The following is a 20,785-nucleotide window of genomic DNA, read 5'->3' as shown; positions in this document are numbered from 1 at the left end:
TGAACCTATAAAGACATATAACTAAGAAAAATATAGTTAGATAAATAAAAATTGGGTTGCCTCCCAACAAGCGCTTCTTTAATGTCAATAGCTTGACAGTGGGCTCTCATGGAGCCTCACAGATGTTCAGAGCATTGTTGAGACTCTCCAACACCAAACTTAGAGTTTGGATATGGGAGTTCAACACCAAACTTAGAGTTTGACTGTGGGGGCTTTGTTTGACTCTACGTTGAGAGAAGCTTTTTATGCTTCCTCTCCATGGATGCAGAGAGAGATCCTTGAGTTGTAAACACAAGGTTGTCCTCATTCAATTGAAGGATTAATTCTCCTCTGTCCACATCAATCACAGCTCTTGATGTGGCGAGGAAAGGTCTTCCTAGGATGATGGATTCATCCTCTTCCTTTCCAGTATCCAGGACTATGAAATCAGCAGGGATGTAAAGGCCTTCAACCTTTACTAACACGTCCTCTACTTGTCCATAAGCCTGTTTTCTTGAGTTGTCTGCCATCTCTAATGAGATTCTAGCAGCTTGCACCCCATAGATTCCCAGTTTCTCTATTACAGAGAGGGGCATGAGGTTTATTCCTGAACCAAGGTCACACAGAGCCTTAAAGATCATGGTGCCTATGGTACAAGGTATTATGAACTTTCCAGGATCCTGTCTCTTCTGAGGCAATGTCAGTTGATCCAGATCACTTAGTTCATTGATGAACAAGGGAGGTTCATCTTCCCAAGTTTCAATACCAAATAATTTAGCATTCAGCTTCATGATTGCACCAAGAAACTTGGCAGTTTGCTCTTCGGTAACATCCTCATTCTCTTCAGAAGAGGAATACTCATCAGAGCTCATGAATGGCATAAGGAGGTTCAATGGAATCTCTATGGTCTCTAGGTGAGCCTCAGAGTCCTTTGGTTCCTCAGAGGGAAGCTCCTTATTGATCACTGGACGTCCCAGGAGGTCTTCCTCCTTGGGATTCACGTCCTCCTCTCCCTCATTGGGTTCGGCCATTTTGGTTATGTCAATGGCCTTGCACTCTCCTTTTGGATTCTCTTTTGTATTGCTTGGGAGAGTACTAGAAGGGATTTCAGTGATCCTTTTACTCAGCTGGCCCACTTGTACTTCCAAATTTCTAATGGAAGACCTTGTTTCATTCATGAAACTTGCAGTGACCTTGGATAGATCAGAGACTAAGTTTGCTAAATTAAAAGTATTTTGTTCAGAGTTCTCTGTCTGTTGCTGAATGGATGATGGAAAAGGCTTGCTATTGCTAAACCTATTTCTTCCACCATTATTAAAGCCTTGTTGAGGCCTTTGATCCTTCCATGAGAAATTTGGATGATTTCTCCATGATGAGTTATAGGTTTTTCCATAAGGTTCACCTAAGTAATTCACCTCTGCTATTGCAGGGTTCTCAGGATCATAAGCTTCTTCTACATAAGAAGCCTCTTGAGCACTGTTGGATGCAGCTTGAATTCCATTCAGACTCTGAGAAATCATATTGACTTGCTGAGTCAATATTTTGTTCTGAGCCAATATGGCATTCAGAGTATCAACTTCAAGAACTCCCTTCTTCATAGGCGTCCCATTACTCATAGGATTCCTCTCAGAAGTGTACATGAACTGGTTGTTAGCAACCATGTCAATGAGTTCTTGAGCTTCTGCAGGCGTTTTCTTTAGGTGAATGGATCCACCTGCAGAGGTATCCAATGACATCTTTGATAGCTCAGATAAACCATCATAGAATATATCCAGGATGGTCCACTCTGAAAGCATGTCAGAAGGACACTTTTTGGTCAGCTGCTTGTATATTTCCCAAGCTTCATAGAGGGATTCACCTTCTTTCTGTTTGAAGGTTTGAACATCCACTCTAAGCTTGCTCAGCTTTTGAGGAGGAAAGAACTTGGCTAAGAAAGTCGTGACCAGCTTATCCCAAGAGTTCAGGCTGTCTTTGGGTTGAGAGTCCAACCATATTCTAGCTCTGTCTCTTACAGCAAAAGGGAAAAGCATGAGTTTTTAGACTTTAGGATCTACTCCATTAGTCTTAACAGTATCACATATCTGCAAGAATTCAGTTAAGAACTGAAAAGGATCTTCAGATGGAAGTCCATGAAACTTGCAGTTCTGCTGCATCAGAGAAACTAATTGAGGTTTCAGCTCAAAGTTGTTTGCTCCAATGGCAGGAATGGAGATGCTTCTTCCATGTAAATTGGAATTAGGTGCAGTAAAGTCACCAAGCATCCTCCTTGCATTATTATTATTTTCGGCTACCATCTCCTTTACTTGTTCGAAATTTTCAATAAGGTTGTCTCTGGATTGTTGTAATTTAGCTTCTCTTAGTTTTCTTTTCAGAGTCCTTTCAGGTTCTGGATCAGCTTCAACAAGAATGCCTTTTTCTCTGTCCCTGCTCATAAGAAAGAGAAGAGAAAAAGAAAAGAAGAGGAATCCTTTATGTCACAGTAAAGAGGTTCCTTATTGTTAGTAGAAAAAGAAGAAGAAGAAAAATTCGAACACAGATAGAGAGAGGGCACTACAAAAAATTCTGGTTAAAACGGCGGTGTTTTTGGGTATTTACGGCGGTTTGAACCGCCATTATTACCAAGAACGGCGGTTTTAGGAAGTGACGTAATTCTGGGCGCCATTCTGGTTATTACGGCGGTTTTCAGAAAACCGCCACAATTTCCTGGGTTAAAACGGCGGTTTTTGGATAGGTTAAAACGGTGGTTCGAACCGCCATTATTTCCAAATAAAACGGCGGTTTTTTTGGTTGGTTAAAACGGCGGTTCAAACCGTCGTTATTTCCAGGGTAAAATGGCATTTTTGGTTGGTTAAAATGGCGTTTATGAACCGCCGTTTTTACCCTAACAGAGTAGTGTTTTGTTGGTTAAAATGGCTTTGAAACCGCCATTTTTACTGGATTAAAATGGCATTTTTAGTTGGTTAAAATGGCATTTTGAACCGCCATTTTTACCCTGACAGTGGCATTTTTATTGGTTAAAACGGCGTTTAAAACCGCCATTTTTACCGTGTTTAAAAGACGTTTCATGTTGTTTAAAATGGCAGTTACAAGCCGCCATTTTTACCGGATGAAAGTGACATTTTTTATCGTTTAAAAATGTAGTTTTAACCGTCGTTTTTACCGTATTAAACAAATAAATTTTTGGCCTGCACGGGCAAGAAATTAAATTTCCTTTGGTAGTGTTGGTAGATGGGATTGCCTCTAATAACACCATGCATCATTCATATGATGATTATGCTTTCATTATAACAAATATGACAAATCACGCATGTTAATAAAGGGGCCCAACAACATAATCAAAGTCAGGATACACTAACTGCACAATATTATCTCAGTCTAGATACATAACCTATAGTGGGCTGCAAAGTGCAAAACCCGTGTGAATCTACACTAATACATCTCCTACCATTAAGGACAAGAACACATGACTTGTGTTCCCATTTTCATAAGGAAAGAGTTTAACAAGTGCTTTTGCATCTCTTAACAAAACAAACACATTACAAGAAGAAAATAGTACTCGATAGCTTTGCAGAAAAAGACAAAAGACTAACTGAAAGACACATTCTTATATTTGTATGTAGGGAACTTAACATACCCTCATAGATATTGGGTGTTCCTCATGGAAGCTCCAAGATTCGCTATGGCATCTGAAACTTTCTCCTTGGCAGCTTCGTAACGATCCTTGGCCTCCCTGGACATGGTATCCTTTGCTGACTGGTATGCCTGATCAACTTCTTACTTAGCTTGGTCAAAAGTTTCTGCCATTTTTTGTCTTCCATATTCCATTGCCCCACCCATCTTGTCTCAAGCATCATAGGCCCTATCTCCAACCACGTTCATTTGCTCCTTGGCTCCATAATAGGCATCACCTGCGTTATCTCTTCCATACTCCATTGCTCCTTTTACTTTATTCTTTACATCATAGGTTCTCTGTGAAGCCATCTTCATTCTCTCTCTGGTTCCATCATAAGCATTGTTTGCTTTGTCCTTGGCATATTCCATCGCCCCACCCATCGAGTCCTTGGCATCATACAATTTTTCTGACATCATATCTGAAGCCATGTTTATTTTCTGCTTACCCTCCTCATAAGCATTGGCTGCTCTATCTCTTCCGTAACTCATGGACTCGGCCATGTTATCTTTAGCATTTTGTGCCATGGTTGAAGCCTTGTCCGACGCGGAGGACATCGTCTGCTTAGTATTCTCATAGGTATCTGCCATTCTTTCTCTAGCATTACCCATGGCTTATTGCATCATGATTTTTGCATCAGTTTCTCTATCTGTTGGCATTCTGATGATCTTGCCATCTCCGTCATAAGCCTGGCCAGCATTTTCCCTTCCATACCCCATGGCTCCTGAAACTGCTTCCCTAGCATCTGCTACCCTTTGAGATGCATACTCTGAAGCTCCTAAATAAACAAGACAAAGGCCATTCTAGGATTAAGTGTGAGAGACTTAACCATATATACTGTATACTATGTAACACAATATGATGATTGCATCAAAGTTGAATTCACAATAGAATCATAAATAGAAAGTGCAAAGATCGAGCAAATACCGGATGCCGTAGATTTGAATGACTCTGTAGCCCTCGAGGCAGCATCTTTAGCTTTATACTTCATGTCATTAGCCACTTGTCCAAGATCATTTTGACCACTTGATTTGAATTCCTGCCATGGCACGAAGTGCCCATGCCCGGACCAATGGATTTGTGTCCCCCAGGTCCTTCTGGAAACAATTAATTGATAGCTATTCTTCATTTGGATGCCTAAAGAATGAAACAGAAAAAGCAAGAGAATGATGGCCTCATAACAACAATTCATTATCTAACAAAATTTAACATTCTATAATACTACATCTCATGAACTGGGGTATAATTACTTGAGGGTCAATAGGACATTTTTCTAGGGTCAATAGGACTATTGATCAATAGGGTCAATAGTACATGTGCTTCTTCACTTCCAATGATTGAGAAGCAACATTTTTAACAACCTGCAATTTTTCATTCAATGGTAAATGGAGGGAGAACAGAACGTGAGAAAGAGTAAATGATTGGAAAAAAATGAATAATGGAAATTACGTTATTGTGCTTATTTTCCTTCCCCTACCAAAACAAGAAGATTATAGTGCCACTTTAAAAGCCTCAAACTTCATCTAATTGGCTTGGCTAAAAGAGATTAGAACAGAACCAATAGGAACATATGTGACATGTAACAATGAATCAAAGAAAAATTCTCCCTATAATTTATATTTACATTGCAGTTGAAGAGGCATAGCTTTCTAGTGATAAGGATTAATCCCCTCACCAAAGACTAATAAAAGCCTTTCTAGTGACAAGAAATATAATATGATACTTTTCATATACCAAACACATAAGAAACATTCAATCAAGAGGATCTCCAAACAAAATGAAAAGGCTTTTATTTGGTATTATTTAATAGATTGATACAACAGATATAGAAAAGATAAAGATCAAATTTGCATCAAGTTGAATCAAACAAAGTTAGGGAAACATAAAACTTAGTCTCCACCAATGGGTAATTTATAATACGAACATTCCTTTAGAATATAGGTTGAGGAACAAGTCAGACCCTATAGAATAACTGTCTTACTCAAATTTACATAGTTTATTAAGCACCTGATAGAAGTGTTCGTGCTTTGATACCACATCACATGAAGTAAGTTTTTCTGCTGAAAAAAAGAAGATAAATTGAGAATCATTAAAATGAAAAATCAGGGAGAGGAACAAACATAAAATAGGAAGTGTAAGTAACAAAAACAAACCTAGATCGGAGAATCCCCAACCGAGAATGTCAAAGGCCCAACCTAGGAAGAGTAAATAGGATATATTAGAGAAGCAGATGAGACCTGTGTGCAAATGTCAAGATTAGTTTCAAACTTGAAAATATTAAAACTTGAAACTTTCAAAGTAAAGTAGCTAGCAACAAGCGTTGAAGAAGATCTAAAGCTTATTTCACATGAAAAATTATCACCAACACATTCATTAAAATCAATATAATCACTCAACAGTTTTATCAAAGGGTATATATTACTAGCATTAACTAACACCCAATAATCAGCTATCAAAGGAGTAGAAGAAAATTATTAAACAATAACAACATTAAAAGCCAATTCCTTCTTGATGCCGTAACAAGTTTAATGTCTTCCAAACAAACCATACACTAAAATATCTCTTCATTATCCCACTCGGTAATGCTATCATCAAACACTTTCTTATAGTGATAACTCAAAATCTGCCCAATAACTCAAATGGAACTCAGAGATTTACAATAACGTTGCTAACCTTAGAATTCAATGCTTCGTTGGCTTCGATTCTATCATGCTCTGCAGAATGGAAACCAAAAAATAAATAAATAAAATGAAAGAAGAACAAAGTTGAGCAATAGATCAAGAATTTGAAAGAACCAAAGTATGTACCCAACTACAATCAAACATAAATGTAAATCAAAGTGCAAACTTATGTTGTAATTAAACAATTCTATTTTATTATGAATCTATTTTATCAAAATCCTCAGTCCACTTTCAGAACCTAACCTGATTAAACGCATGCAATTTGCCTTTAATGGCAGCAGCACCAGTTGTCACTTGTGTCATCCTCTGCCATTTGTTGATTGACTTGTCTCTGAAAGATGCTATTCTACAAGATACAATACAATAATGAACAGAATCAGCCAAATAAACATGCATGAAGATTGTATCACAATGTTGTGAGAAAAATTCAAAATACTAAAACTTTTCAATTATATATACATGAAAAAAAGAGCTAAGAATCTTAATAATGCACCAAATTGAAAAAAAATATGGGATAACCTCTAGCTAGATTTTTAATTTGGATTTTAGAATTGAATTACTTATTATTACTCTCAATATTCTAATAATTAAAATAAAATTTGTAATCTTCTAAAATAGTTTATTTGATCTAGGTATATATAGGGGATCCATTTTTTATACATAAAATCAGTCACACTCAATATTCTAATAATTAAAATAAAATTGAAATCTTATAAAATAGTGTATTCTTAATAATTATTATTAGATCTAGTTATAGGATCTATTTTTGTATACATAAATAAAGTCACTGATCATCAATTCATGAAACTATAAATACACACTTGTTGATGGAGTCTCTTTTTGTCTTTTTCAGCATTGTTGGAAGCAAAAAAAGAAAACCAGAGGAGGCATGATGACACACACAAGTGAAAATTTATGAGCATGATGAATTGAAAGCCAATATAGAATCTAAAGTTGTATTCTTTTTTATCTTTCATATGTAAGTTCCAAGTCAAGAAACACACCTCTTGGAGTTCCAATATAGAATCTAACATTTTCATCTGCTTCACAAAATGAAGACTTGACTGGATCCTACAGGCAATATTCCGTGTTACCATCAGTCATGAAACTCAAATCTGCATGAAAATCTCTCAATCATTGAACAGAATTCAAAATTGACTATTATTTTCTTTCTTGTGATAAAAAAATTATGCATTAAGTGGCCTCAAATGTTCTGGTACTAGACTAAACAAACCTCTCATTTTGCAGTGTATTGTAAGTGTAATGCTCTTTCCACAGCTAACCGGACCATCTAACACAACTTGCTTCCTAACTTTAACACCTAAAAAAAGAAACAGACACGCAAATCACACTGAACCTCACTTTAAAAAAATCAAGCCAAAGACACATCACCATCAGCCTCAAGCATGCACCGATTTGAAAGATTTAAGCTATAATTTATAAACTGAAGCTGGAAAAAGAAGAAATAGTACTCACATATATGAAGCTATTCTCCTGCACTTGGTTTCCATCATCAATCACTGTCATTATCAAAATTTACATCACATTTATCAAACATAATAAGTATTCATTCACACAGCAACGAGTTAAATAAAGAAAATCTAAATAATGTACTTCTTGTTCAATTTAACTATATTCGTATTCAAGAAGAGACTCATCACAGTATCAAAGAGCAGAGAATCGCACTTTTGAACCCTAGAATGTAGAAAGATAGAAAATTGACCTGCCGATCTAGAACTAAAGGGAGGCACTGAGGATTTTGGCGGAGAAGACACAGAAGATGGCAAGGAGGAAGCTGGAGGAGGAATCACCGGAAAAGATCGCGACTGGAGATGTCGTCGAAGGAGATTGCCGCTGGAGGAGGTGTTGCCGGAGAAGATCGTCAGGAGGAGATGTCGCGGAGAAGATCGTCATTAGAGGATATCGTCACAGGAGGCGAATGCAGAAAGAGATCGCCGCTGGAGAAGCTGTCGCTGGAGGAGATGTCACCGGAAGATCGTCGAGATCGTTGAAAAATGCAAGATGTCATACCTTCGTTTTGGAGAACGCCGCTGAAGATCGTCGGAGAACGCCGCTAAGAAGATCGTCATCGGAGCAGTCGTTGGAGCAGTCACTGGAGAGTGCCGTTGAGAAGATCGCTGGAGCAGCTTCACTTTTTCGGGTTTCACTTTCACCAGATAAGATAAGTGTTAGGGTTTCCTTGCTTTTGGGCTTTTGGCTCTTTTTTTTTTAAAATACTGGCTTCGATAATGGCGGTTGAAAACCGCCAAAATCACCAACAAAATGCCATTTTAAAAAAATTAATTATGGCAACATCATAAAATGCCATAATATCCGAATATAATGGCAGTTCTTTAAAGTTGCCATAATATAAATGCCATTTTAAACTCTTTTTTTTGTAGTGGGGTTCGGATTTTTGGTGGTGTGAGGAAGAGATGTTAGTAGATAAATAAATAAATAGAAGGGGATGAGAGAGAAGGAATTTTCGAAAATAATTTTTGAAAAAGAGTTAGTGATTTTCGAAAATAGTTTTGAAAAAGGTTAGTAGTTTTTCGAAAATTCAAACAAAAAAATAATTAGTTAATTAAAAAGAAATTTTTGAAAAAGGGGGAAGATATTTTCGAAAATAAGAGAGAGTTAGTTAGGTGGTTTTGAAAAAGATAAGAAACAAACAAAAAGTTAGTTAGTTAGTTGAAACGAATTTTGAAAATCAATTTTGAGAAGATAAGGAGTTAGGAAGTTAGAAAAGATATTTTGAAATCATATTTTTGAAAAAGATAAGATAAGAAGATATTTTTGAAAAGATGTGATTGAAATTAGTTTTTGAAAAAGATTTAATTTTTAAAATCTCAATTAATGACTTGATTCACAAGAAATCACAAGATATGATTCTAGAACTTGAAGTTTGAATCTTTCTTAACAAGTAAGTAACAAACTTGAAATTTTTGAATCAAAACATTAATTGGTGATGTTATTTTCGAAAATATGATGTAAAATTAAGAAAAAGATTTTTGAAAAATATTTTTGAAATTTTCGAAAATAACTAAAAAAATTGAAAAAGATTTTGAAACAGATAAGATTTTCAAATTGAAAATTTGATTTGACTCATAAAAACAACTAGATTTTAAAAATTTTTGAAAAGGTCAAATCTAATTTTCAAAATTTTGAGAGAGAAAAAGGGAAAGATATTTTTTTGATTTTTTAATTTTTTATGATGAGAGAGAAAAACACTAAAAAGATGCAATGCATGAAATTTTTAGATCAAAACATATGATGCATGCAAGAATGCTATGAATGTCAAGATGAACACCAAGAACACTATGAAGATCATGATAAACACCAAGAACATATTTTTGAAAAATTTTTAATGCAAAGAAAACATGAAAGACACCAAACTTAGAATTCTTTAATGCTTAGACACTAAGAATTCAAGAATGCATATGAAAAACAAGAAAAGACTCAAAACATGCAAATGCAAAGATCAAACAAGAAGACTTACTAAGAACAACTTGAAGATCATGAAGAACACTATGAATGCATGAAAATTTTCGAAAAATGCAAGATGCACATGCAATTAACACCAAACTTATAACATGACTCAAGACTCAAACAAAAAAACACAAAAAATATTTTTGATTTTTTATGATTTTCTAAATTTTTTTTTGGAATTTTATTTTTCGAAAATTATTTGAAAAACAAAAATGAGGATTTCAAAATCTTTAATATGAATTCCAGGAATCTTGTGCTCTTTAGTCTAAAGCTCCAATCAAAGGGTCAGACATGGCTTAATAGCCAGTCAAGCTTTAGAATAGATTTACATCCATTGAGGTGATTAGTTGAAGACCAATCCCAAAGGAGTTTGGGTATGGCTTTTCAGCCAGATAGGATTCAACATGTTACCATGAAACTCTAGAATTCATTCTTGAAAGTTTTGAAGCCATAGAATAATTTATTTTTGAAAACATTTTTATTTTAAATTTTTTTTTTCGAAAACAAAGGGGAAAATTTTGAAAGATTCTTGAAAAATTTTTGAAGAGAAAACAAAAAGAAAATTACCTAATCTGAGCAACAAGATGAACCGTCAGTTGTCCATACTCGAACAATCCCCGGCAACGGCGCCCAAAAACTTGGTGTTGTTGCCGGATCAAACTTGGCACTGATGTTACCGGACCAAAAGCTTGCCGAAAACTCGAACAATCCCCGGCAACGGCGCCAAAAACTTGGTGCGCAGAAATTGTGATTACACTTTAATTATGTAAAATTCATCGCTCTTTCTTTCCCTGGTAATGGCGCCAAAAATATGATGCCAATACCATGGTTCACAACTTCGCACAACTAACCAGCAAGTGCACTGGGTCGTCCAAGTAATACCTTACGTGAGTAAGGGTCGAATCCCACGGAGATTGTTGGTATGAAGCAAGCTATGATCACCTTGTAAATCTCAGTCAGGCGGATATTAAAATAGTAATGGAGTTTTCGAAAATAATTAATAAAATAGGGATAGAAATACTTATGTAAATCATTGGTGAGAATTTCAGATAAGTGAATAGAGATGCTTTCATTCCTCTGAACCTCTGCTTTCCTGCTGTCTTCATCCAATCAGTCTTACTCCTTTCCATGGCTGGCTTTATGTGATACATCACCATTGTCAATGGCTACTTTCGGTCTTCTCTCGGGAAAATGATCCAAATGCCCTGTCACGGCACGGCTAATCGTCTGGAGGCATCACCCTTGTCAATGGCTTCATCTTATCCTCTCAGTGAAAATGGTCAACGCACCCTGTCACGGCACGGCTATTCATCTGTCGGTTCTCGATCCTGCTGGAATAGGATTTACTATCCTTTTGCGTCTGTCACTACGCCCGGCAATCGCGAGTTTGAAGCTCGTCACAGTCATTCAATCATTGAATCCTACTCGGAATACCACAGACAAGGTTTAGACCTTCCGGATTCTCTTGAATGCCACCATCATTCTAGCTTACACCATGAAGATTCCGATTAAGAAATCTAAGAGATACTCATTCAATTCTAATGTAGAACGGAAGTGGTTGTCAGGCACGCGTTCATAAGGAATGATGATGATTGTCACGTTCATCACATTCAGGTTGAAGTGCGAATGAATATCTTGGAAGCGAAATAAGATGAATTGAATAGAAAATAGTAGTACTTTGCATTAATCCTTGAGGAACAGCAGAGCTCCACACCTTAATCTATGAAGTGTAGAAACTCTACCGTTAAAAATACATAAGTGAAAGGTCCAGGCATGGCCGAATGGCCAGCCCCTCTGATCTAAGAACCAGGCGTCCAAAGATATAACTCAGGATCAAAAGATAATCCAAAGATGTCTAATACAATAGTAAGAGGTCCTATTTATAATAAACTAGCTACTAGGATTTACAGAAGTAAGTAATTGCTGCATAAATCCACTTCCTGGGTCCACTTGGTGTGTGCTTGGGCTGAACTTTAACTTTCCATGTGCAGAGGCCATTTGTGGAGTTGAACGCCAGGTTTTGATCCATTTCTGGCGTTCAGCTCTGGTTTTTTATCCCTTTCTGGCGCTGAACTCCAGAATTGGGTAGAGAGCTGGCGTTGAATGTCAGTTTGCGTCATCTATTCTTGGCCAAAGTATGGACTATTATATATTGCTGGAAAGCCCTGGATATCTACTTTTCAACGCAATTCGAAGCGCGCCATTTTGAGTTCTGTAGCTCCAGAAAATCTACTTTGAGTGCAGGGAGGTCAGAATCCAACAGCATCAGCAGTCCTTCTTCAACCTCTGAATCTGATTTCTGCTCAAGTCCCTCAATTTCAGCTAGAAAATACCTGAAATTCCAGAAAAACACACAAACTCATAGTAAAGTCCAGAAATGTGAATTTAACATAAAAACTAATGAAAACATCCCTAAAAGTAACTAGATCCTACTAAAAACAATGTCAAAAAGCGTATAAATTATCCGCTCATCAATGAACAAGGGAGGTTCATCTTCCCGAGTTTCAATACCAAATAATTTGGCATTCAGCTTCATGATTGCACCAAGAAACTTGGCAGTTTGCTCTTTAGTAACATCCTTATTCTCTTCCGAAGAGGAATACTCATCAGAGCTCATGAATGGCATAAGGAGGTTCAATGGAATCTCTATGGTCTCTAGATGAGCCTCAGAGTCCTTTGGTTCCTCAGAGGGAAACTCCTTATTGATCACTGGGCGTCCCAAAAGGTCTTCCTCTTTGGGATTCACGTCCTCTCCTTCCCTTACAGGTTCGGCCATGGTGCTTATGTCAATGGCCTTGCACTCTCCTTTTGGATTCTCTTTTGTATTGCTTGGGAGAGCACTAGGAGGGATTTCAGTGATCCTTTTACTCAGCTGGCCCACTTGTGCTTCCAGATTTCTAATGGAAGACCTTGTTTCATTCATGAAACTTGCAGTGGCCTTGGATAGATCATAGACTAAGTTTGCTAAATTAAAAGTATTTTGTTCAGAGTTCTCTGTCTGTTGCTGAGTGGATGATGGAAAAGGCTTGCTATTGCTAAACCTGTTTCTTCCACCATTATTAAAGCCTTGTTGAGGCCTTTGATCCTTCCATGAGAAATTTGGATGATTTCTCCATGATGAGTTATAGGTGTTTCCATAAGGTTCACCTAAGTAATTCACCTCTGCTATTGCAGGGTTCTCAGGATCATAAGCCTCTTCTGCATAAGAAGCCTCTTGAGTACTGTTGGATGCAGCTTGCATTCCATTCAGACTCTGAGAAATCATATTGACTTGCTGAGTCAATATTTTGTTCTAAGCCAATATGGTATTCAGAGTATCAACTTCAAGAACTCCCTTCTTCATAGGCGTCCCATTACTCACAGGATTCCTCTCAGAAGTGTACATGAACTGGTTATTAGCAACCATGTCAATGAGTTCTTGAGCTTCTGCAGGCGTTTTCTTTAGGTGAATAGATCCACCTGCAGAGGTATCCAATGACATCTTTGATAGCTCAGATAAACCATCATAGAATATATCCAGGATGGTCCATTCTGAAAGCATGTCAGAAGGACACTTTTTGGTCAGCTGCTTGTATCTTTCCCAAGCTTCATAGAGGGATTCACCTTCTTTCTGTTTGAAGGTTTGAACATCCACTCTAAGCTTGCTCAGCTTTTGAGGAGGAAAGAACTTGGCTAAGAAAGCCGTGACCAGCTTATCCCAAGAGTTCAGGCTATCTCTAGGTTGAGAGTCCAACCACACTCTAGCTCTGTCTCTTACAGCAAAAGGGAAAAGCATGAGCCTGTAGACTTCAGGATCTACTCCATTAGTCTTAACAGTATCACAGATCTGCAAGAATTCAGTTAAGAACTGAAAAGGATCTTCAGATGGAAGTCCATGAAACTTGCAGTTCTGCTGCATCAGAGAAACTAATTGAGATTTCAGCTCAAAGTTGTTTGCTCCAATGGCAGGAATGGAGATGCTTCTTCCATGTAAATTGGAATTAGGTGCCGTAAAGTCACCAAGCATCCTCCTTGCATTATTATTATTTCCGGCTGCCATCTCCTCTTCCTGTTCGAAAATTTCTGAAAGGTTATCTCTGAATTGTTGTAATTTAGCTTCTCTTAATTTTCTCTTCAGAGTCCTTTCAGGTTCTGGATCTGCTTCAACAAGAATGTTCTTGTCCTTGCTCCTGCTCATATGACAAAGAAGAGGGCACAGAGAAAATAATAATAATAATATGGATCCTTTATATCACAGTATAGAGGTCCTTGTGTTAGTAGAAGAAAAGAAGAAGAAAATCTGAACTCAGAGAGAGAGAGAGGGTTCGGATTTTTGGTGATGTGAGGAAGAGATGTTAGTAGATGAATAAATAAATAGAAGGAGATGAGAGAGAAGGATTTTCGAAAATAATTTTTGAAAAAAAGAGTTAGTGATTTTCGAAAATAGTTTTGAAAAAGGTTAGTAGTTTTTCGAAAATTCAAATAAAAAAATAATTAGTTAATTAAAAAGAAATTTTTGAAAAAGGGGGAAGATATTTTCGAAAATTAGAGAGAGAGAGAGAGAGTTAGTTAGGTAGTTTTGAAAAAGGTAAGAAGCAAACAAAAAGTTAGTTAGTTAGTTGAAACAAATTTTGAAAAGATAAGAGGTTAGGAAGTTAGAAAAGATATTTTGAAATCAAATTTTTGAAAAAGATAAGATAAGAAGATATTTTTGAAAAGATGTGATAGAAATTAGTTTTTGAGAAAGATTTGATTTTTAAAATCACAATTAAAGACTTGATTCACAAGAAATCACAAGATATGATTCTATAACTTAAAGTTTGAATCTTTCTTAACAAGCAAGTAACAAACTTCAAATTTTTGAATCAAAATATTAATTGTTATTGTTATTTTCGAAAATTTTGTGATAAAGATAAGAAAAAGATTTTTTTGAAAAACATTTTTATAATTTTCGAAAATAACTAAGAAAAATGAAAAAGGTTTGATTTTTGAAAAAGATTTTGAAAAAGATAAGATTTTCAAATTGAAAATTTGATTTGACTCATAAGAAACAACTAGATTTTAAAAATTTTGAAAAAGTCAATTCAAATTTTCGAATTTGATGAGGAGAAAAAGGGGAAAAATATTTTTTTTGATTTTTGAAATTTTTATGATGAGAGAGAAAAATAATGAAAATGATGCAATGCATGAAAATTTTAGATCAAAACAATGAATGCATGCAAGAATGCTATGAATGTCAAGATGAACACCAAGAACACTTTGAAGGTCATGATGAACATCAAGAACATATTTTTGAAAAATTTTTAATGCAAGAAAAACATGCAAGACACCAAACTTAGAATTCTTTAATGCTTAGACACTAAGAGTTCAAGAATGCATATGAAAAACAAGAAAAGACACAAAACATGCAAATGCAAAGATCAAACAAGAAGACTTACCAAGAACAACTTGAAGATCATGAAGAACACTTATGAATGCATGAATTTTCGAAAAATGCAGGATGAATATGCAATTGACACCAAACTTATAACATGACTCAAGACTCAAACAAGAAACACAAAATATTTTTTTGATTTTTATGATTTTATAAATTTTTTTTGTATTTTCTTTTAATTTTTTTCGAAAATATTTGGGAAAAAGGAAGCAATGAATTCATAGTCCTCAATCAAAATCCTGGGAGTTAGACATGGCTTAATAGCCAGCCAAGCTAAAACATGTTATATGAAACACTAGAATTCATTCTTAAAAATTTTGAAGAAAAATATATTTTTGAAAACAATTTTTTTTTTTGAAATTTTTCGAAAACAAAGGAGAAATTTTTGAAAGATTTTGAAAAATTTTTGAAAGATTTTGAAAAATTTTTGAAAATAAAACAAAAAGAAAATTACCTAATCTGAGCAACAAGATGAACCGTCAGTTGTCCAAACTCGAACAATCCCCGGCAACGGCGCCAAAAACTTGGTGCGCAGAAATTGTGATTACACTTTAATTATGTAAAATTCATCGCTCTTTCTTTCCTTGGTAATGGCGCCAAAAATATGATGTCAATACCATGGTTCACAACTTCGCACAACTAACCAGCAAGTGCACTGGGTCGTCCAAGTAATACCTTACGTGAGTAAGGGTCGAATCCCACGGAGATTGTTGGTATGAAGCAAGCTATGGTCACCTTGTAAATCTCAGTCAGGCGGATATTAAAATAGTAATGGAGTTTTCAAAAATAATTAATAAAATAGGGATAGAAATACTTATGTAAATCATTGGTGAGAATTTCAGATAAGCGAATAGAGATGCTTTCGTTCCTCTGAACCTCTGCTTTCTTGTTGTCTTCATCCAATCAGTCTTACTCCTTTCCATGGCTGGCTTTATGTGATACATCACCATTGTCAATGGCTACTTTCGATCTTCTCTCGGGAAAATGATCCAAATGCCTTGTCACGGCACGGCTAATCGTCTGGAGGCATCACCCTTGTCAATGGCTTCATCTTATCCTCTCAGTGAAAATGGTCAACGCACCCTGTCACGGCACGGCTATTCATCTGTCGGTTCTTGATCCTGCTGGAATAGGATTTACTATCCTTTTGCGTCTGTCACTACGCCCGGCAATCGCGAGTTTGAAGCTCGTCACAGTCATTCACTCATTGAATCCTACTCGGAATACCACAGACAAGGTTTAGACCTTCCAGATTCTCTTGAATGCCGCTATCATTCTAGCTTACACCACGAAGATTCCGATTAAGAAACCTAAGAAATACTCATTCAATTCTAATGTAGAACGGAAGTGGTTGTCAAGCACGCGTTCATAGGGAATGATGATGATTGTCACGTTCATCACATTCAGGTTGAACTGCGAATGAATATCTTAGAAGCGAAATAAGATGAATTGAATAGAAAACAGTAGTTCTTTGCATTAATCCTTGAGGAACAGCAGAGCTCCACACCTTAATCTATGGAGTGTAGTAACTCTACCGTTAAAAATACATAAGTGAAAGGTCCAGGCATGGCCAAATGGCCAGCCCCTCTGATCTAAGAACCAGGCATCCAGAGATATAACTCAGGATCAAAAGATAATCCAAAGATCTCTAATACAATAGTAAGAGGTCCTATTTATAATAAACTAGCTACTAGGGTTTACAGAAGTAAGTAATTGATGCATAAATCCACTTCCGGGGCCCACTTAGTGTGTGCTTGGGCTGAGCTTTAACTTTCCACGTGCAGAGGCCATTTGTGGAGTTGAACGCCAGGATTTGATCCATTTCTGGCATTCAACTCTGGTTTTTTATCCTTTTCTGGCGCTGGACGCCAGAATTGGGCAGAGAGCTGGCGTTGAACACCAGTTTGCGTCATCTATTCTTGGCCAAAGTATGGACTATTATATAGTGCCGGAAAGCCCTGGATGTCTACTTTCCAACGCAATTGGAAGCGCGCCATTTCAAGTTCTGTAACTCTAGAACATCTACTTTGAGTGCAGGGAGGTCAGAATCCAACAGCATCAGCAGTCCTTCTTCAACCTCTGAATCTGATTTCTGCTCAAGTCCCTCAATTTCAGCCAGAAAATACCTGAAATCACAGAAAAACACACAAACTCATAGTAAAGTCCAGAAATGTGAATTTAACATAAAAACTAATGAAAACATCCCTAAAAGTAACTAGATTCTACTAAAAACATACTAAAAACAATGTCAAAAAGCATATAAATTATCCGCTTATCAATAACGAATAATAACTACGAATATAGATAGTAATAGAGACGATTACAAATAGAAACATCTAAAAATACTATACGATATCCATCACTGAATAAAAACATCTAAACATTTAAACATAGTAACAGAGACGATTACAAATAGAAACATCTAAACATATAGTAATTGAGACGATTACTAATACAAACATCTAAACACATAGTAATAGAGAAGGTGACTAACAGAGACATCTAAACATACTATACGATCTACATCACTGAATAAAAACATAAACTCAAACGGACTGAACTAAACTGCATCAACCTACTTCCTAGGCACCTTCTTCGCGTACTGAGATGGGGTGTATTTGTCCGGAGGCGCAATCTGTGTCCGTAAATTATACGGATGACCTTGAGTACTACTGGAGTCACCAACACCGACATCTGGCATGCTGGCACCTCCAGTGTCATAAGCACTGGATCTACTCATGCCCCGAGCACTATATCCACCAGAATGAGACTTATGCTGGAGGGCATCTCCCAGAAATCCCTCTTCCGGCTGTGGGCATTCATTCAAGTCGAACAACGCAGTGCGTGGTGGTGCGGACAGACGAGTAGGACCTACATGACCCGGCGATCGATCCATACTGAAGTCACTAGCATGACCTGACGTGGTCCGACGACCAACAGACGGCTCACTACCAACAGGCCCTTGCTGCTCTCGCGCTGGAAATAGCTGAGATGTCTCTCTCATGAGTCGAGAGAAGCTTATCGAATCAAGCCCAACAAATGGAATTAACTGACTATCTGTTGGAATGAGCAACTGTGGTATGTAGGGCTCAGCTGCCTGATGTTGTTGTGGTTCCTGAACGTGCTGCTCATATGCCGGCACCTGATAATGCTGCTCATACCCTGGCATCATGAACTGGGGGTCATATGCCAGCGCCTGGAACTGGGCTCATATGCAGGCGCCTGGAACTGGGGCTCATGTGGCGGCACCTAATTGTAAATGAATGACGCTAATCAATAACGGTAACATTAAAGCTTATAATTAACAACGGTAATATTAACACCAATAAACCTTAACGATACCTGAAACCCTTGATTATAGGCCGGTTCCTGATGCTGAGGTCCAGCTGGTTGTGGTGGACCTTCTTGCTGTGTGTTCGCGTCGGCCTCTTCACCTGCAACTCTATCTGACAGTCGTAGGTGACCCCCATATTGCTGTGTGTACCAGTCATAGTACAATGGGAGGGGATGGAAGTTGACAATCTCCTCCCCTACCTGCAGTGTATCATAGCGGCCAGAACATCACATGTCAAGACATTCCTTGGTCCGGTCTCTCCAGTCATGATGCTGGGCACCGCTCAAACACCTGCAATAAGAACTACCGATCTAAAATGCCGGGTCTGGTGGAAGCTGCTGCAACCCGAATTGTCGATGAACTCGATCTGTTGGGTGCCATTCTATACATTCGAACGACACTAACGGCGACTTCGTGGAGCACATAAACAAATTTAGGCCGAGGTCGACCGGAACATCCACTTCAATATACGGCCACCATGTAAACTGCACACCAGTAACCACGAGACCTATTAGTAACATTATTTTTCTTAACAAAGACGCTAACCTAAATGGTTAAAATTTACATCGTTGACTCCCATGTCATCGAGTCCTCGCCTAAACTGCGCCGTAGACCTCCGTGTATATCGTGTATGCCGGCGCCAATGACTCCACCTAAGCACAAGTAGGATGACCTCAACAACAACAACAACAACTACAACAACAACAATTATAATAATAATAATAACAGTAAAGTACAATACCATCGCGCAAGTAGAACACCAATATCGAGAAGCTGATTGCGCGGTATAGGGGCCATGAACGGCATACACTCCCACGCCCAAATAAAAAGCAAAATCAGTGGCCCATCCATCTCTTTACAGTTGTACCGCGATGCACGACACAACAATCTGTATAGATGTGCCAGACTAGCTGCCCCCCAACTGTATCGTGAGATCTGATGAAAATCCTGAAGTAGAGGCAAAAAATTCAAGTTCAAAGACGTGGTGGACTTATCTGGAAACACCACTGTACCAAGCACGCAAAAAATGTGAGCCCTGACGTACCGCTCAATAGACTCCTGCGTGTCACACGGTTCACTGTCTCTGCACTGCCGGACCCAATGGAGATTTACCTTGCCCAACACGTGATCGTCCGGACCCGGTTGCCGACCAAAACAAGCAACACAGTTATCTACCAAAAACTGGTAACTGCTATCCGATCTAACCGTGACGGGTTCTCCGTTAACCTGGAGGCCAAGTATATGTATCACGTCTTCCAGCGTCACCATCACTTCACCCACTGGAAGGTGGAACGTGTGGGTTTCTGGCCTCCATCGTTCCACCAAGGCACTTAAGAGTACAGAATGACCTCTCATTTCACCAATTCGCAAAACGTGTTGAAACCCAGTTAATGCTAGTGCCTCTGCAGCTCTCTCATTAAAGGTATCCGGCGGATCAAGTTTTCTAGGCAACAAATTTATGATCTCCTGCAAAAAAAAAGATAATATTCATTGAAATTAACAACAACTAACACAATAATATTAATCCAACAACAACAACAACAACAACAACAACAACAACAAGAATAATAATAATAATAATAATAATCCGGTTACTACTACTACTACTACTACTACTACTACTACTACTACTACTACTACTACTACTACTAATAATAATAATAATAATAATAATAATAATAATAATAATAATAATAATAATAATAATACAGTTATTACTACTACTACTATATTGATAACAACAAAAATAATAATCATCATAATAATAATAACTATCATTATTATTATTATTATTATTACTACTACTACTACTACTAATAATAATAATAATAATAATAATAATAATAATAATAATAATAATAATAATAATAATCCGGTTATTACTACTACTACTACTATATTGATAACAATAATAATAATAATCATCATAATAATAATAACTACTATTATTATAATTAGGGGAAATATAAGGTAAAGAGCAAAATTTAAAGATGTGCTTAGGTGGCAAAATCCAAACCACACATTCTAAAACCTCACTTTTCACTTAAAACCGTAACTCTTCACAAAAGCGTCACCTAATGGAAAAAAATAAATTAGAAGATTTAAGAGAAGAAATAATTAAGTTATCAAAATTAATAGATCAAAAATTAATGATTTTAACTAATGTTAACTGTAATGACACTGAATTCTTAAAATCAATACAAAATGATTTTTCTCAA

General features: G+C 37.0%; 1 protein-coding gene and 1 non-coding gene across 24 annotated transcripts; one reads left to right on the top strand and one right to left on the bottom strand.

Annotated features, from left to right (window-relative positions):
* Positions 1-3,311: 3,311 nt before the first annotated feature.
* Positions 3,312-8,582, bottom strand: LOC112722278 (uncharacterized). 23 transcript variants are annotated; one of them, XM_072207009.1, is made up of 11 exons: positions 8,054-8,530; positions 7,807-7,850; positions 7,565-7,651; positions 7,335-7,445; positions 6,574-6,676; positions 6,323-6,363; positions 5,803-5,886; positions 5,657-5,706; positions 4,900-5,010; positions 4,577-4,786; positions 3,312-4,427 (listed from the first exon to the last, which is right to left on the bottom strand). In XM_072207009.1, the coding sequence occupies exon 11, from the start codon at positions 4,258-4,260 to the stop codon at positions 3,823-3,825; it is 438 nt and encodes a 145-aa protein (XP_072063110.1). In that variant the 5' UTR covers positions 4,261-4,427; positions 4,577-4,786; positions 4,900-5,010; positions 5,657-5,706; positions 5,803-5,886; positions 6,323-6,363; positions 6,574-6,676; positions 7,335-7,445; positions 7,565-7,651; positions 7,807-7,850; positions 8,054-8,530; the 3' UTR covers positions 3,312-3,822. The 23 variants fall into 23 exon arrangements, with proteins under 23 accessions (XP_072063110.1, XP_072063113.1, XP_072063116.1 ...); XM_072207012.1 differs by having other exon boundaries at positions 7,335-7,401; positions 8,054-8,528; XM_072207015.1 differs by having other exon boundaries at positions 5,657-5,709; positions 5,803-5,844; positions 8,054-8,524.
* A 4,772-nt stretch (positions 8,583-13,354) lies between these two features.
* Positions 13,355-13,462, top strand: LOC112725018 (small nucleolar RNA R71). The gene has a single exon (XR_003164150.1). It is a non-coding gene; the product is annotated as a small nucleolar RNA R71 (small nucleolar RNA).
* Positions 13,463-20,785: the final 7,323 nt, after the last annotated feature.

The sequence above is a fragment of the Arachis hypogaea genome, chromosome 11, assembly GCF_003086295.3.
Source record: "Arachis hypogaea cultivar Tifrunner chromosome 11, arahy.Tifrunner.gnm2.J5K5, whole genome shotgun sequence".
Classification (NCBI taxonomy): Eukaryota; Viridiplantae; Streptophyta; class Magnoliopsida; order Fabales; family Fabaceae; genus Arachis; species Arachis hypogaea.
This window is presented reverse-complemented; position numbering and strand designations above follow the sequence as displayed.